This window comes from Mytilus edulis, chromosome 9 (assembly GCF_963676685.1).
Source record: "Mytilus edulis chromosome 9, xbMytEdul2.2, whole genome shotgun sequence".
Taxonomy (NCBI): domain Eukaryota; kingdom Metazoa; phylum Mollusca; class Bivalvia; order Mytilida; family Mytilidae; genus Mytilus; species Mytilus edulis.
The window spans coordinates 46,854,888-46,873,971 of record NC_092352.1 but is presented as its reverse complement, the minus strand read 5'-3'; the positions used below and the strand labels follow the sequence as shown (position 1 = coordinate 46,873,971).

The 19,084-nt window shown below is 31.0% G+C and overlaps 1 protein-coding gene across 1 annotated transcript in view; it reads left to right on the top strand.

Moving 5' to 3' along the window:
* LOC139489714 (delphilin-like) overlaps positions 1–19,084 on the top strand; it is a 56,942-nt gene that overhangs the window by 10,892 nt on the left and 26,966 nt on the right. Inside the window, exons 4-10 of the mRNA XM_071276447.1 lie at positions 1,549–1,703; positions 5,254–5,373; positions 6,858–7,013; positions 13,316–13,407; positions 17,745–17,878; positions 18,239–18,309; positions 18,808–18,956. Coding sequence (XP_071132548.1) covers positions 1,549–1,703; positions 5,254–5,373; positions 6,858–7,013; positions 13,316–13,407; positions 17,745–17,878; positions 18,239–18,309; positions 18,808–18,956 — 877 coding nt within the window. The remainder of the gene's footprint in view (positions 1–1,548; positions 1,704–5,253; positions 5,374–6,857; positions 7,014–13,315; positions 13,408–17,744; positions 17,879–18,238; positions 18,310–18,807; positions 18,957–19,084) is intronic.

Sequence of the window (19,084 nt, the reverse complement as noted above, 5' to 3'; positions counted from 1 at the left end):
AAATAAGCAAAAATGATAAACAAGACAAATTAAACCACCAAAAATGAACATGGGAAAAATATCTCGATGAATGAGGTTTACAAGTAAGTGTTCAATAAATAACTTTTTATAAACACCCTATTAGAAGATGAGTTGATCGGCATACGATACAGTTTTGATCCTGTATTAACAGTTTGACGAAAATTTCCATATAGGCTAGTTTTTGCCTGCTTAAATCAAATATGTAATAAAAAATATACCTTCATGTGCTACTTTTTGAGTTAAATGAGGTCGAAATTTTGTATATTTGCTCAAAATTCGGATTTGTGGCCGTATTTTCTCTTTCGAAAGAAAGCCATAACTCTTGTTTTAAAAGATAAACATAAATTGTTTTTTGTTAGATAATTTTTAATTTTTGTATTTTATAAGTATCCTAAAAAAATATGCATTTTTTATTCAGAAATAACTCATATTTATCTCCCCTGTAACTGTATCGTATGCCCTTAAACTCCATGTTTACACCATAAATACCTCTGTAGTGCAGAAGTGAAGGAATTTGCTTTGAGCTTTTTTCATATGTGTTGACTGCTTTGGTGTATGGTTATGATATTGAAAAAAAAAACATAATTTTATTGCCATAAATCAGTTCATAGTTTTACTTATGAAACAAATAAATTCTTCTCCCACACAATATTTGTCATACATTTTTATCTAATTGGAATCTAAATATTAGGTTTGATGTTTTGCAACAAATATGCTTGCATGTCTGCATAAAATAATTAAATGAAACCAAAAGTGTGAAATATAATTATTGGTTACTAATTTAATTACTTTTAAAGTTAGCAATTTTGTTAGGTAGATTATTTACCTTTTGAATGCAAATAGGTATTTATTGCTATCTTATTTAATAGATTTTCCACATTATTTTAGTTATATTGGAAAACTCAAAGTGCAAAGTGCAAAACAAATTTAAATTGACCACTGAAACAGAGACTTCATTATTTAGATAAAAAAAAATGATCATCGGTAAATAAAAATTAGATATTATAGATACTTCCTGGATCAATCATCTTTTTAATGCAAATATTTGTATTTTTTACATCAATGGTAATTAATTTCTCTCGAGAACTAAGGCAGAAATAGTGCACAAAAGAAGTTAATTATCTAAGTGGATTTGTTCAGAAAGGTATTGAATTGGTTGCAGTTTGATGCTAGGAAAAGGGATTACAGTTTTCCAATGTGTAGAGTTTCTCTATTTTGAAATTGGATTTAGATATGATTGTGAAAGCATGCACTGTGGTTAATTTCACCTGCTTATGCATGTTTCAGTGAATTATGGAATAAACATAGATGAGCACTATTTTCGATTAATTTTATTGAAAATCAGAGATCGTTGAAAATCTGCCAGATTTTTTGCCTTTTTTTGTAATAAATTAACATAAATTGATGAAAGTAATTAATTTTTGTTCTGTGTATCCTGCAATGGCACTTCTGCCATTTATTCAAAGAGATATATATCTACCAATATATAGTGAGCATTTTGATTTTTTGTGTATACAATTTTCACAGATGAATGAAATTCTGGGGACAGATTACGAGAAGAAAATGGCAACCGTGAGTGTACTAAAACAGTATGCGGAGGACAGAGACATTGAGATGTTAGGACGAGCATTAAAGGCTATTCTCAAAACTCCTCAACAAAAGAAAATTATGAAACAAATAAGGTAAGAGAAACAATAAATAGGAATATATGTTTTTATCTGTGTATATTAATATTAAGAGATAATATGCTCTATAATTATATGAAGTTTTGCTTTTGTTTTCACAACATTTTTCAAAGTTTCATTATAGGTTAGCATAACTCAATGATTTAACCATCAATTTTCAATCACTTACTGTAAATTCAGAAATTATTGCATGCATTTATTATTGCGATTTTATAATTTTAGACTATAATGCGATTTTAATTTTTGCGACATGAAAACAAATCCTGTTTAATTCATATAGAATATTTCAAAATGCGAGTTTAAATCATTGCGATTATAACCCTGTCACATTTTTCGCAATAATAAAAACATCGCAATAATTTTTGAATTTACAGTATATAATTCAAAATATTGTAGTTTTAATATTGGTTGAACTACTTTATTAGTTGGAAAGAAAATGTCATTTTATCGAATGTGCTGACTGAATTTATTAAAAGGGTTGTATTTTGAGGTCAAATTGTTTGCAAACACTAATGTTTTTATCAGACAAAAGAGATTTGCTAGACCATAAAACTGGAGATTTAACTTCCTGCTTCCATTCAGAAGTGCAACAAACAACATTGTATTATATCTATAGGCTAGACTGCAGACTACAAAATAAAATATCCCGTAAAATGCAATTTGCACATTCCACAAAAATTGGTACCAAAAAAATGAATGAATCCAGTCAGAATGTTAAATCAAACTGAACAATAAAGCTTTGAAAAAAGACTGTCCAGAACAGCAAAAATCCCTTTTTGTGTTTTTATTTTGTGAAATTTTTACAGATGTGATTTAAAACATGTATTCTGTTCTCCAAAGCATAATATAAGACTTAATTTCAAATAAGAGGTGTTAAACAATTCAACAATTTAGAAAATCAACAGGATAAATGTTCAGGCAGACAAAACAATTGCTTCCCTTTTCCCCCCTCTTTCAAATCAAGGAATAGATCTAGAATTAATGTTGGGAGGAAGCTTCTGAAAATTACGAACTAGAGGATTTTATTTTCCTATTTTGACACAAAATTTAACTTAATTTTTCTTCATTTAGGGGAATCATGAGCTGGTTAATGTATCCCAATCTGAATTCTGCACCTGAAATCAATATTTGATCATATTCTCTTACTGCAAACTAATAAACAGCCGAAAAAAAACCTCATAATCCTTGTCTACGACATAAACAACACTGTTTGAGATTCAAAGACTAAATACATGGGCTCCCCTATGGGAAACTGAATGATGTAATTAAGGATTACAGTCTGTAAATGTCTAGCACTAGGGAACATTGTGATGACTGAGGAACTCTGTTGCTGTTATTTCAGAAATGTATTTGTAATGTACATTTGATGAAGTAATTAACAAGATGAGTTTTCATTCATTAGAAGCTCAAATCGTCCTCTTTATTGAAGCATTTATTTCTAACATATTGATGTTGTAAATTATACCAGCAATGTTTGCTTTGAAGAATATTTAAAAAATGTCATTATCACAGAATTACTACTACTTGGTTTTAAGCTTGTTCTCATGGAATATTTTTATATTACAGTACAAATATTTTATAACCTAACGATATTTTTTACTCTTTATCTAATATTTCTCTCGAAATATACTTTAGACATATTTTTTTTATGACATCCGGTTAACCAATCTGTTTTCATAAAACAAGAGCTCTCTCACAAATTAAGGTGGTACCTAAAACTACAGGGAGATAACTTTGTAAAATAAGCTAAACGTTTTAATCACATTGTATTGTTATGGAAATATTAAAGCTTCTCAAAGATCAAAACGAGTGTTTGTCAAACTGCTATATATCCAACCAATTTTTCTGAGAAAGTGATTGGTTCAAGTTTTTGAAATATTCATATTTTTTTCAAAGGGTCAAAGTAAATATTTTGTCAAAATTTCATGAAAATTAAACAAGCCAAACTAATTTTAGTCAAGGTGTTGGGTACCACCTTAAACATTGTTCAGATGCAATATGATAAATGACCTAGCAGTTCAAACAAAAATTCCTCACAGCAGTATTAGATTCATTGGCTGCCACATTACTCATATTCGTTAAATGATAATTGAGAAGGTACCCCAAGTTATCATGACCCTGCTGCCCTGTCACTTTAGGTCTGGGTCATATAGTGCTACCTTCATCCTTCATTTGGTCAATCTGTTATTCCAACATTCCATCGTTCTGTCATTTGGTCATTTTGCATACGTACAACAAAAAGATCTATTCCCTCATTTAACCAAATCATCATTATTCAGTCTAAATAGACTTTGATGGCCATAAACTGTCACATTCAGGTTCACCAATTTGGTTTAATTTTTCATGTTATTAAAACGTTTATTCAAATTACAAAAAATTTACAAGACCAATTAGAAATTCATTGACTCATTATGTATAACCATTTTAATGATATTTTAGACTAGAGACTATCTTATTTAACCATCAAGTTGACCTCTGAAGACTTATTTTAAGGTTTAGAATCCATATTTTACAGTTTTATACTGAGCAAGGAAATGTGACTGTGTAAAGCATGTCCAAATTTTAGTATATGTGTTCTAAGTTTTTGCTTCATTCAATTTTATCTGCAAGGTAGCATTAAAACTTATTTAAGTCAAGAAAAATTCAGTTCACACATAATCATACCATATTCATTCTACATTATACTGGCATAAAACAATAAATTTCTTTTATTCATGATTTTGCATCGGCCATTGAACATAAATGCAATTGCAAGTTTTGAAAAAAAGTCCCCTCTTTTTTATGCCCCACCTACGATAGTAGAGGGGCATTATGTTTTCTGGTCTGTGGCTGCGTTCGTTCGTTCGTCCCGCTTCAGGTTAAAGATTTTGGTCAAGGTAGTTTTTGATGAAATTGAAGTCCAATCAACTTGAAACTTAGTACACATGTTCCCTATAGTATAATCTTTCTAATTTTAATGCCAAATTAGATATTTACCCAATTTCAAAGTCCATAAAACATGGAAAATGATAGTGCGAGTAGGGCATCCGTGTACTTTGGACACATTCTTGTTTTTAATTAAAAGTTTTGTATAAAACTATATCAGAAAGCATGAAATCACTCAGAATTTATTTAATTAGAAAAAATAATGTTTTGGCAACTCTTTGCATTAATGCAATTTTGCTAGAAACAATTCTGCAGTAAACCTCAAAACAACATATTGTAATGTCATCATGACATATAAACAAGTGTAATTTGGCCTTAATCTAATGTTCTTTTATTTTATGTTCATTATCATTACTAAAATGATACCTTGAAGTGTATAAACTTCTATCGTAAATAATGACTGATTGATTGATGATTGCTTTATGCCACATCATCACAAAAAGGCTATATCGCAGCGATAGTGTAAATAATGCATTCCTGTCTTGGTGTGCTATAGCCTTTCACTAATATACATGTCCTTTGGTCATGATCATATATAAGGTTCATGTCAATATTTTGTTTTCTTGATTAAAAACTGTTCAATGAGGTTGTATATTAAGATAGATATTTTAATTATTTTTAGACCTTTCATCCCACCTAGACAAAGACACAGATTTGACGATTTTATCAAAGAGAATGAAGTACTTCATAACAGTAACGAAGATGATGCATCGCCAGGAAGTCAGAAAAATAGTGTAAAAATGTTAGTAATTTTTGTCTTGCCTTCCACAAATGCAACAATATGGTTGTACTTTTTGTGGTCTTGCCTACCACAAATACCACAAAATGTTAGTACTTTTGTCTTGCCTACCACAAATGCCACAAAATGTAAAACATAAGGGTTTACCTTAAGTGGTGTTTGACCTTCATGTAAAGCTCCATATTTCAGGGGGAAGAGTTAGTCTAATCTGAAACAAATTTTGAATATAGTAAAAAGAAACTATGAACAATAACATGACTTATTCCAGTAACAAAAACAACATGAAAGGTCAGAAATAAAAATTAAAACAATCAATATAAGTCAATATAAATCTGTTCAAAAGTCCAACAGCTTTGAAGTAAAAAAACTGTTAAGAAACAATTTGAACAAAGTAGATCAGTTAGCACAGATTCAATACACCTTATTGCAATTTTTCCACCATTACTGGACATCACACAAGTTCCCGTAAAATTCTGACGGCATAATAGAAAATATCTGACGCCACAATGGAAAAGTGATTGTTGTATGACATCAGAAGTTCAAGCCAGAATAGTTATAAGGTGTATATATTCTTGAGAAATGTCATACGACATATTACCATACAGAGTCTGAATTTTGGCAGTAGGTCATCAACAGTTTTAAAGTTATGCCCCTTGTTAACTTGAAAAAATTGGAAAGTTTGAGTGGAGTATTTGTGTCCTCAGACACACTTCTTTTAGTTTAAATGCTTTGAGTACTGCTTAGGTCAGTCTAACAAATAAAGTCACAATAAACAATAAACAAATGGAGAAGTTGTGTTACTCACTAACCCAAAAATTCATGTACTGTAAGGTAACTGGCTACTTCAATAGTAATTAAGGATGTACTTAGGTGAGGTTAGGTGAAAATTAATAAATTAAGAAGTTAAAATTGATACTATAAGGTGGTAGAGCATCAATTAAGGATAAAAATAAGCTAAAAATATTGATAGGTCATGGACCGCCTTTTCAAGATATTTGAGATTTAAAATATGGCGGGAAAAGGCTGACTCGGACTTTTACCTTATATTCGAATTGGTATAATTAGGTCTCAAAACAAATAAATAAAAAAAATAAATGGGTGTTATGGGGCAAAATATTTTACATTGTATTGTATGGAGGCCAAGGAGGCTGAACATTTGACACAAATTCCAAAACCTCACCTAAGTACTGTACATCCTTAAGTCCCTATAAAATTAACAAATGAGGAGTTGTGTTTCTCACTAACCAAAAATTGAGGACAAAAAAACAACATAAGAATTGCAAATAAGCCATTTGAAATTGAGGTGTAAAAAAAAGGGGGGGGGAATTATATAATAATTTTAATTGGTCATGGTTAATTTAAAATATTATGTTGTTATCAATAATTACTGGCTACATTTAAACAGATTGAATATAACTTAAATTTAGGAAGTAAATGAATGAGTATGCATTTAGATTCTTTTCATTTATTTTTATCTTATTTTTCAGATCAGCAATAGTACATAGAGAAGATGGAAGTTTTGGATTTGTATTAGCAGGAAATAATCCAGTATTTATAGAATCTGTAGAACCAGGTGGTCCTGCTGATAGGGCGGGGCTGTTAGCAGGAGATTGTATTGTCAATGTCAACAAAATAGATGTCAGGTGAATAAATGAAAAATAAGTAATTGGCTATATGCAGATGCTATAGGTTCAGCTATTTAACTTTGATAGCTTCTTTTATTATATAGATATTGAAAGCTGTCAAATAACATGTAATCCTACATACTCATATAGGAGTAATTCCAATTTTTGTAGATTTTGTTGGTAAAGGTCAACCAAGAACTTGTATGTTCAACAACTACATGATCTACATGATCTAAGAAATCCTTTTTAGCTCACCTGGCTCAAAGGGCCAAGAGAGCTATTCTTATCATGTAGCGTCCATCGTCTGATGTCCGTTGTCTGCTTACTTTTACAAAAATCTTCTCTGAAACTACTGAGACAAATTTAACCAAATTTGGGCACAATCATTATTAGGGTATCTAGTTTAAAAATCTGTCCTATGACCACCCCTACCAACCAAGATGGCAGACATGGCTATGTAGTTTTTGAGTATATTTCTGAAACCAAAGCATTTAGGGCAAATCTGGCTTTTAGGTAAAATTGTCTATCCACCCTGAAAATTTCAGACAAATCAGGCATGTTGGGTTGCTGCCTTTGAAATGGAAAAATTTGCAGTTTTTGGTTATTATCTTCAATTTTATTATAGATAGAGATAAACTGTTAACAGCAATAATGTACAGCATCTACAAATAAGTCAACATGACCAAAATGGTCAATTGACTCCTGAAGGAACTATTGCCATTTAGAGTCAATTTTTAACAATTTAAGTATTAATTTTGTAAATTTTTGTAAATTTTTACAAAATATTTTTTTTTGAAAATACTGAGCCAAGTTCATTATAGATAGATATAATTATAAACAGCAAGACAGTTTAGTTAAGTAAGATCTTCAAACCCATAACCATCACCAAACACAATTTTGTCATAAAGTCTATTTTTGTCTATAATGTGTGTCCTTTCTTTAATAGCACATTGACCAAGGTGAGCGACATAGGCTTTAAGAGCCTCTAGTGTAACTTTCTAATATTTGAAATTAAGTTCTAATTCTTAAAATTCCTTATCATACACCATGTACTGTGGACTTGCCAGTATTCATGGAAAGGAACAATTTTTTTTCAATAGATCTTTGATTGCATGATTTTGCCAAAGTCTACAGGCAAATATGATAAGCATATAGATATAAGAAAAGACAGAATTTTGTTCCTTTTCACTCATTCCTTTTCCCAGTAGTTAAGCACAGATTTTTTTGTATCCTATTACATTATTATTTGCTTGTAAGAATAAGATTTTATTATATAAAAAAGAAGATGCAGTATGATTGCCAATGAGACAACTCTCCACAAGAGACCAAAAATGGCACAAAAATCAACAACTATTGGTCACCATATGGCCTTCAACAATGAGCAAAGCCCATACCACATAGCCAGCTATAAAAGGCCACGAAATGACAATGTAAAACAATTTAAACGAGAAAATTATGTTTACTACCACTGAGTGTCAAATTTTTTTTTCAGAAGGGTAGTTATTTCAACAGAATTCTTTTTTTTTATCACATGCATTTTGTAAGGATAAATGACAGTCTAAAGTAAACACCTGGAAACTTTTTCTTTTGAAATGCTGAAGTGATTAAGACCAAACAAAGCCAGAAGTGTGTCATGATTAATTGAAAACATGTGTGACAATGAGGCATCTTTTGAGGTACTTATTAAATGTTCATACTTTAATGCCAATATGGGTGCCAAATGGGTACTTAATTTTATATCTATGTCATAGGAAATATCTATAAAAATCTTTCTTGTAAACCACTTGATCAATTACATTTATTACATATGTACTAGTGAGTGTTTTTACCTTGATGACTTTTTACCATATCATAAGTGAACCAGACTCTAGTATTACAGCTGATGTCCTAATGCTAGTAAGTAAATGGTTTGGTTTGCTTGCTTGCTTTGTGTTTGTATTAAATTTTGCTCAAGCACTGTAATTAAGATTGGCATCTTCAAACCATATAAGTAGGCAGTGCTTAACTTGTATATAGGTAAATTTGATTATTTGATAATGTCCAATAAAATTTTAATATAATTTATACAAGTGTAACTCTGTCTTTTTAATATGTTTTCAGATGTCAATCTTAATAACAATGCTTGAGCACACTTTAATACAAACAAAGCATGCGTGCAAGCAAGCAAACCGAACCAACATGCTAGCATTAGGATAACAACTGTAAGGAACTGACTGGGCGCTTAAATTTCTCTTTTAAAAACAAACGAAACTGAAATGTTTTGCAGTTCACTAAATTTAATTTGGTTACAAAATGAACAATTAAACCTAATGTTAAGTGTTGAAAATTAGTAAAATGAATTGATGATATTTGGTTCATGGTTTGTATGTTTACTTTAACAGCTCAGTGAATTTTGTTAGATTCCATTTTGGTGGTTAGGTTTTCTTTGCTCCTTATAGTATGTATAGGAAATATTTATAAATGTATTCAAGAGCTGAAATACTTCAAAGGGGAAAGATGATTAAAAATTGATTTTGATGCCAATGGTTTTGTAATGCAAATTTAATTTAGTTTGACGTTTTATACTCCCTTAAGGCTGTTTAATTGTTATTTGTTTATGTAAAACTATATTTGCATAGCATTCCATTCTGATTTCATTTATTTTGCTTCTTTGTTTTATTCCTTGATTGAGTTATTGTGGTAAAAACTCCTCAGAAAGTTATAACATAATCAACATGCATTCTAATGGATCTTAAAAAGAGTTGGCATTTTCGAGAAATAACACCTATTACGCAAAGTCATTCAACTCTATATCATGTCTAGCAATAATGTTAGAGGTAAATTTATAAAGGTTCAGAGGTAAAAATTTAATAGATTAATTTACCGATAAAGTACTTGATTGCTTTAGTGTAATATGAAAAACTGAATTGATCTACCAACTGTTTTCGACAGAAATTGTAAACACCATAAAAAAGTTGATGATTGAACTAAAACTTGTAAACAATATCCAGAAAAACGTATTATGTAACCATAATTTTAAAGTTTTTTAACAATAAGGGGATTAATTACAAGGAGAAATGATTTTAAAAACATATCAGCTTTTATGACAATTGATGGATGGGTACTTTTGGTTCGTTGGATTACTTCATGTTAAATAATTTACCACCTATAATTAAAAACAACTAATTTTCTTAACAACGTAGAATAACATGATAAGATTTAATGAGTTTTCATCTTCATCAATTGATGCAATGTTTTTTTTCAAAGCATCTGTTTGACACAGTTGTTATATGTCACTTTTTAGACTTAGTTTACATTGACTGTGTAAAAAAAAAATATAATGGAATCAGAGGTGGTATAACTGCAGTAAAAATACTGCTCTAAAAGTAAAAAATGAATTTTGTGGAAACAAGAAAAATGATGTAGATAATTATGCAACAAAAGTATAATACTATTATTGTTTTTTTAGCTCACAAAGGCCATGTGAGCTTATGCCACTACCTGGTGTCCGTCGTCTGTTGTTTTTGTTGTCATTGTTGTCGTCATAAACTATTTCAAAAATCTTTTCCTTTGAAACTATTTGGCCAAATACTTTCATACTTAAATTGAATGTTCTGTAGTGTACCTTGTTTATAAACTAATCTGAAATTCTGATCCAACAATAAACATGGCCGCCATGGCTAAAATTAGAACATTATAAGGGATTAAATGCAGTTTTTGGTTTTTATTTAAAAAAACTAAAGCATTTATAGTAAATCTTACACCCTTTTAAAATGTTTATTAGGTCAAGATCTATCAACTCGGAAATTTTCAGACAAACTGAACATTCCATTGCTTGGTTGCTGCCACTAAATTGGCAAGTTTAAAGTTATTAGCATTTTTTGATTGCATGTTATCTTGAAAATTACATTATAGATAGAGATAAACTGTACCACAGCAATAATTATGTTCAACTTCAGACCAAATTTGCATACAAAATTTTAACAAAATCTGTAATATAGGTCATTTATTATAAATTGACCTTTAACAATGTTTAAGGCCTTGAGATAAAATGTTAATGAAACTCATTGCACAAAATTGATTTTTAAAATGATGCATAAAATATTTTTGGTTCATTATGATTTGATCAATTTAACAGTAACTTTAAACTGTGTATTACTTAGTAAATAATTAGTTGTAAGTGATAATTAGATTATTAATTATTTTTCTGCATAATGGTATGTATAAGATCTTTGCTATAAAATGAAGTAAAGGAATTTGTTTTTCTTCTATCTGACACCTACATGAATTATAGTGGAGCATTTTTATGTCATCACTTGGTTAAATCCAGATGTTTGGTGTACCTATGTAAATATGTTGAGAGGAAGATAGAAACTGCAAAGGGTTTAATTGAGATGTTATCACATAAATTCCAAATATTTCCTTTGAAATGGTAATAAACAACAAAAAACAAGATATACTTTGAAATTATATTGAATATTATGTCATCAAAGTAAACTTTTCAGGGTTACCATGTTTAGTAGTCTAGAAATATTCTCTGTCCTGTAAAAAGCTTTCGGGACCACTTGCCTGCCTCCTAGTTATATCATCTATTAACATTAGTAACATTTACCGGTATAGTTTTAAAAAAGTTAAAATAGATTCAGATTGAAGTTTGACTATTAAAGTAAGAACATCATAACCCCCCTCCTTTTTTTACCCCTCCACAGTTAGAAACATCCTGGCTCAAGTATTGGACTCAAGTTTTCTTTACACAACTAACACTGTTTATATATTTTCTCTATTCAGTTGATTTACCATTGAGGCCCCTCATGGGGGGGGGGGGGGGGGGTCCTAGTAATCACATAATCACCATTTTTTTGCCAATATAATCACATAATCATTAAATATTTGCTTATCTTTAGTAATCAAATAATCATAAACTAAAAATACAGTCCTAGGTAATCAAATAATCATGAAATATTTGGCTTAATAATCAAATAATCATTAAAAAAACGGCCAAGTAATCACATAATCAAAAACCCCATGAGGGCCCTCACCATTTCTGAAAAGAACAAGTATTCTCATTTTGGACATACATGTATTTGCAATAATTGCCTATTAGTTTTTTTATATAAAACATGCATTGTGAAATTGCTCTATGACTAATAGTGATCTGGTCTATAAAAAAAAATCAGGAATTGATTTCTTTATTCAAAAAGAGTATTCAAATTTATTTTGATAAAATAATCATAATATGAAATTGTATTGTTTTGTTGCTGAAGGTGCCCAAATTCAGTACCAAAAAAATAATGGACTTCCCTAGATTTGGTTCTGATTGATTGTGACATCATCTTATGAGTCTTTTTATGGAAAATTAAATTCCAGGCCCGTAACCAGGAATTTCCAAGGGGGTGGGGGTAGTATTTGGACTCTCAAACTCAACTTTAACAGTCACAATACAAACAGAATGTTGACTTTAACAGTGCTTATTTGTTTTCAGGGGGGGGGGGGTCGTTTAAACCCCCCATCTGGCTAAGGGTATGCTTACCATGAGTCAACAAGACAGCTTCCACATGTGGAGCAGGATCTGCTTACTCTACCTTATAAGCATCTTATATAAACCCTCTTTTTATGATGGCCTGGTTCTTGTTGCTTGGTATTTAGTTTTCTATTTCGTGTTTTTATTGTGGACTTGTTTTTATGCCCCACCTACGATAGTAGAGGGGCATTATGTTTTCTGGTCTGTGGCTCTGTTCGTCTGTGCGTCCGTCCGTTCAGGTTAAAGTTTTTGGTCAAGATAGTTTTTGGTGAAGCTGAAGTCCAATCAACTTGAAACTTAGTAAACTTGTTGCTTATGATATAATCTTTTTAATTTTGAAGCTAAATTAGACTTTTGACCCCAATTTCACGGTCCACTAAACATAGAAAATGAAAGTGGGAGTTTCAGGTTTAAAGTTTTTGGTCAAGGTAGTTTTTGATAAAATTGAAGTCCAATCAACTTGAAACTTAGGACATATGTTCCCTATAGTATAATCTTTCTAATTTTAATACCAAATTAGATTATTACCCAATTTCACGGTCCATGGAACACGGAAAAGGATAGTGCGAGTGGGGCATCCATGTACTTTGGACACATTCTTGTTTGTTTATCATTTCATGCCATGGTGTTGTCAGTTTCTTTTTGACTAATGAGTTTTGAATGTCCCAATGGCAAATTTCAACCTCTTTTTTATAAAGTGGTATTCAAATTTGTATGACAGCCATTAAAAGTTCAGTATAGATTTTTCTTGTATGGTTTATTCATCAGTTATATACCGGTATTTATAGATTTTTAATAACAATTAGACTTTTCTTTTCAGAAACTATAGCCATGCCCACCTAGTACAGTTATTACAGAATAGTGATTCTGCTCCACAAATAGAAGTTATGAGGACTGGCAATGATAACGGGAGTAAGTTATATACTTTACCTTAGTCCATCTTAGATTAGCTGATAATAATTTTGTCAAACGATCCCATGTGTCTATATTTTTATGCAGAGGGGCATTAAACGTTAACCTTGTATAGCTATGTCTGTTTGTCCATATTGAAGTACTAAAATTAGTTTCTGTTGTCTAACTGTGGCTCAACCAATCTTTTGTCTCGCCTTGACGGAGTCAAAAAGCGAGACATAGGTATGCTGTTTCCGGCGTCGGCGACAGCAGTGTCAACAATGTATTAGTTTGAGATTAGGTCTAGTTAATGGTGAACCACAAGTGGTAGGTCAATCATGTTTGGTATGCAGTTGTATAAGCATTGGCACATCTTATTTCCATGGAGATTATTTGACCCTGTCCCCTCATTCATGGCCTATTGACTTTGAAACTTTTGCTTATTTTACATGTATTACTTTGTGATTAGGTCAGTTTATGGGGAACCACAAGTGGTAGGTCAATGATATTTGGTATACAGTTGTATAAGCATTGGCATATCTCATTTCCATGGAGATAATTTAGCTCTGCCCCCTTAGTTATGGTCTATTGACTTTAAAAAATTTGCTAAGTTATCATGTATTAGTTTGTGATTAGGTCAGTTCAATGGAAACCATTAGTGGTAGGCCAATGTTAATTGGTATTCAGTTGTATAAGCATTGGCACATCTCATTTCCATGGAGAATATTTGGCCTCACCCCCTCAGTCATGGTCTATGGACTTTGAAAGAGGGACGAAAGATACCAAAGGGACAGTCAAACTCATAAATCTAAAACAAACTGACAACGCCATGGCTAAAAATGAAAAAGACAAACAGAAAAACAATAGTACACATGACACAACATAGAAAACTAAAGAATAAACAACACGAACCCCACCAAAAACTAGGGGTGATCTCAGGTGCTCCGGAAGGGTAAGCAGATCCTGCTCCACATGTGGCACCTGTCGTGTTGTTTATGTGATTACAAATCCGGTAAATAGTCTAATTTGGTAGGTCACATTCATGAAAGGGAAGGGGATTGTAGTTACGACGTAAGGAACATATCCGATATCAATTGTGAAACGGTTATTCCATAACGATCAACCAACTCGTGATGGCGTCTGAAAAAAATTTACTAAGGGATGATTTCAACTTCACCATTTGGAACTCTTGGTTTAATAGCTTCCTTGTGAGCAGTAACCCTCTATCAAGAAAATCATGATAGGAAATGCAAGCACGGGAATATCGTATCAATTGGGAGATATATACCCCGTATGCAGGTGCTGCTGGAATGTTGCTACTTAGAAATTGAAAGTTCACAATTGGAAAGCTGAAATCATCTCTTTTGTCGTAAAGTTTTGTTTTCAACCGACCCTCATTGTCAATTTCTAGATGTAAGTCAAGATATGAAGCCGACTTAACTTATCTTAGTTTACATGTATTAGATTGTGATTAGATCAATTTGAGATAAACTGCTTATGTTAAGTTTATGATATTTGGTATGAAAATTTATTGGCATTCACAAGTATCATTTCCATGGAGATTATATAGCCCCACCCCCTCTTCATGGTTCATTGACTTTGAAACTTTTACATAGTTTACAAGTTAATGTTTGTGTTTAGGTTTAGGAACGAATTATAATAAGTCAATGGTATTTGGTATGCAGTTAGTTTTAGCATTGGCACATCTCATTTACATAGAGATTGTTTAGCCACGTAACTCAGTCATGGTTCATAGACTTTGAATATTTGCATAATTTGTGTAAGATGTTAAAGTATCGCTATTTTGATTTCAACATTTGCATAATCAAAATTACAAAAAGGTGAGACATATCTCTATGATAACAGTTTATTTTTACCTATACACAATGCTTACTATCACAAAACAAAGATCAAGTTTGAACTTGGATGGTATCACTTTTACCTTTCTTGAGTTATGTCCTTTTATAATGTTATTTGCAAGTGGGGGTATCATGTATTGTCCCCTGTACATATTCCCCATTTATTTTGCCATAACTCAACATATTCATCTTATTCAGTTATGGTCTAACATTTAAGCTTCACTTTACAATAGTTTTGCCTACTTGAACCATGTTAAAATGAAATTTTTGTTTTAGAATTGCATCCAACATTTTGCTTATTATCCAAGCTAGATTTATGAGCCCTGATTAAAAAGGACATTTTGATATATGTTTTAAGAATTAACCAATTTTTATCAGAATTGGTAGAATGGTACTTGGTTTTAAAGTCATATGAAACCTCAAATTAAAAAAAATTATGTTTATGTTTTTTATAACAAAATGGATAGTTATTATTTAACTTATGTACATATATTTTTTCTGAAGAAAATTCATTAATTTGTTCACATTTAGAAGAAGTATACTTTTTTTTAAATGCTTGCTTCAAGGAACCAATTTTCAAAAATATTTTCCGTATTCAAGTGACCTTAGCATGACCCTTCTTGTAAAAATCCTGTGATCCCAATAGGCATGGATCTATCACTAAAAAAAACTATTATCTGATTGTACATATATGCATGTTATACACATGCTCAATATCCATGCTTCTTTGTTGATTGTTTACTAAAAGCTGACAATCAGTAAACTATGGCTTCAAAACACAACAATTTATGAGCTGCTATATTTTGACTTTATAATAGATAAAGAGAGAAAAAATTACGATTATACGATATATCTTTGCGTAAAAAATGATAAAATCATGCACAGAAGACTAAGTTTATGATATATAAATGCATTGGTTCAAGAATTGGAAAAACATTTTTTTTTCAACAGTCACACATTTCATATGACTTTAATTGTTTTGAAATTACATTAGGTAGCAAAATCATCAATGATAGCAAGCACACTGAGACATTTTTCATCTTTTTATAAATTTTAATTTTAATTTAATTTTATATTTGGTTTTTATTTTTATGCAATTTTAGCTTACATGGCCCAGAGGGCCAAGTGAGCTTTTCTCATCACTTGGAGTCTGTCGTCGTCGTTAACCTTTACAAAAATCTTCTCCTCTGAAACTACAGGGTCATTATTGGGTTATCTAGTTTAAAAAATGTGTCCAATGTCTCGGCTAACCAACCAAGATGGCGGCCATGGCTAAAAAAAGAACATAGAAAATGTAGATTCTCTAAAACCAAAGCATTTAGAGCAAATCTGACTGGGTAAGAAATATTTATCGGGTCAACATCTATCTGTCCTGAAATTTTCAGAAGAATCAGACAGCCTGTTTTTGGGGTGCTGCCCCTGAATTGGTAATTTTCAGGAAATTTTGCAGGTTATTATCTTGAATATTGTTATAGATAGAGATAAACTATAAACAGCAATAATGTTCAGCAGAGTAAGATCTACAAATAAGTCAACATGACCAAAATGGTCAATTGACCCCTTAAGGTGTCATTGACCTTTATAGCAAATTTTTAACAATTTATGCAAATTTTTGTAATCTTACAAAAATCTTCTCCACAGAAACTACTGAGACAAATTATTTGGAAAAAGCAAATCATAGCTGTAAAATTGGCACGTTTTGATGTTCTTAACTGTCGAAAATCTGACAAAACTGCATGACTAGGTCACAATCATAATTACGGTATTTAGTTTGAAAAATGTGTCCGAAGACCCAGCCTGCCAACCAACATGGATGACTGAAAATAGAACATAGGGGGAAAATGCAGTTTTTAACTTGTATCTCTAGCCCTGAAACTAGAGCAAAAGTATAACGTTTGCATTATTTCATGTATTTATTGTTGCAGTAATAGAAATATCATGTGAGCGACACAGGCTCCTTGGAGCCTCTAGTTTCTTGTTTAGATTGTTCTATATATAGAAAATTAAATTCATTAATTTTCAGGATGTTACATGTATGTTATAAGTGAATTTAGCACCAAAAAACACCCAATTAAAACTTAAGCAATTGCATCATTGCAGTAACTTTTAGAAACATGATTCATTAATGATTTTGCCTTAATGATGTTAATTAAGAAATGACTGTTATATTTTCCTTCTATGTAGAACTATCATAAAAAATGTGGTGTACACTGAATAACACGCTAAATGATTGTTTTTAAGTGTGAACCACATTTTTTATGTTATTCTGAATAGACAAAAAAAAACAATACAGTTATTCCTTATAATTAATTTTAAACCGGTGTATTAATCATGAACGTTGAAGACTTCACAGTCACATGACAAAATTATGTCCATGAGCTGATAAACAAAACACTGTTAGCCAATAAGAAGACATGTTACATCCAAAATTAAATTAGCACTTCTTATAAACAGGTATAAATATAATGTGTATTAACATAACATACATATACATTTTAGGTGTCAGATTAAATGGTAGTTTGCATACAAGAACACCATCCACTTTGTCTTTAGCATCCACTACAACAAGTCATGCCTCATCAGATTGGCAACCTACAGAAGAACAGAAAGATGGCAAAACATTTAAGCAAAGTGTAAGTTTACATCATGTTTCATGAGATCTTGGTAAAATGTGTTTCAACAGATAAATCTTTAAAAGTTTCGATATTTTCGTCTACTCAAGTAACCCAGATCTATATTTAATCATTCATGTTTTCTTATAATTCACCATAGTTAAAAACTTTCAAATGTTTTATAAGAAGTGAAAGGATTATGATGCTTTTTATTTCAGAATTTGTAAATTCATACTTTAAAATAATTTTCCAAATACACTTCAAGTAGTTTTTAAGAAGGAACAGAAATATTAACTGTGTTTCATTTCAAAATTGTATTACTTTATAATATACAAAAGTTTTTCTTACCATCAATTGAATTTATGTTGTCTTCTCTTTCAGGCCTATTACTTATTGACATCAAAAGAAAGATCTCAGCTGAAGAAAGCTATGTTGGAATATGACAGTAGAAAGTTTGTATATCATAGACTACCTTTTATTCAATTTAATTCATAAATGATACTATCATTTGTCTATTTTGCATACTTTTATTAATGAGAGTTGGTTGGAATATGCACTGTTGTATTTGTATCTATTATGACCTCTCTCAATTTCTAAATGCAGCATAAATTCATATTTTGACATCTAGAGACAACTATTTAATCAAAAAATTGTTCCTGTGTTCTTAAGAATTACAGTTCATGGCCAAACTCAATTAAGATCTGTCTTAATTCCAGTTTATCAAATTATAGTGACAGTTAAGGATTTGATGAAGATAATCTATGTTTATCTGTAAAACAATTCAAAAGAGAAAACCAATAGCCTGATTTATGGGAGGGGGATGGCTGACAGAAACCAATAACAAACACTGAATTACAGAATTACAGGTTCCTAACCTGGGACAGTCACATATACTACTACTAGTACAATCAGTCTTTTAAAATAAGTGTTCATCAAACTATCCATTTCAGGAATGTTGTTGACCTTCACAAGAGATTGACCCAGATATTAGACACTCATTCTAAGAAGACTTTATGGAGATATATATTACCTATACTACCTACAGAACACATGGATTATTGTGTCGGTAAAGGAGGTCTACCAAGGAGTCTTGTACAAGGTAACTTATCAGTTGAAGAGCAACAATGAAAGCATGTCCTTTTTAATTTGGTAATTTTCCCTTAAGAAAATGAGGATATTTGATATGATTGCAAATGAGACAATGTTTCAGAGACCAAATGATGTAAA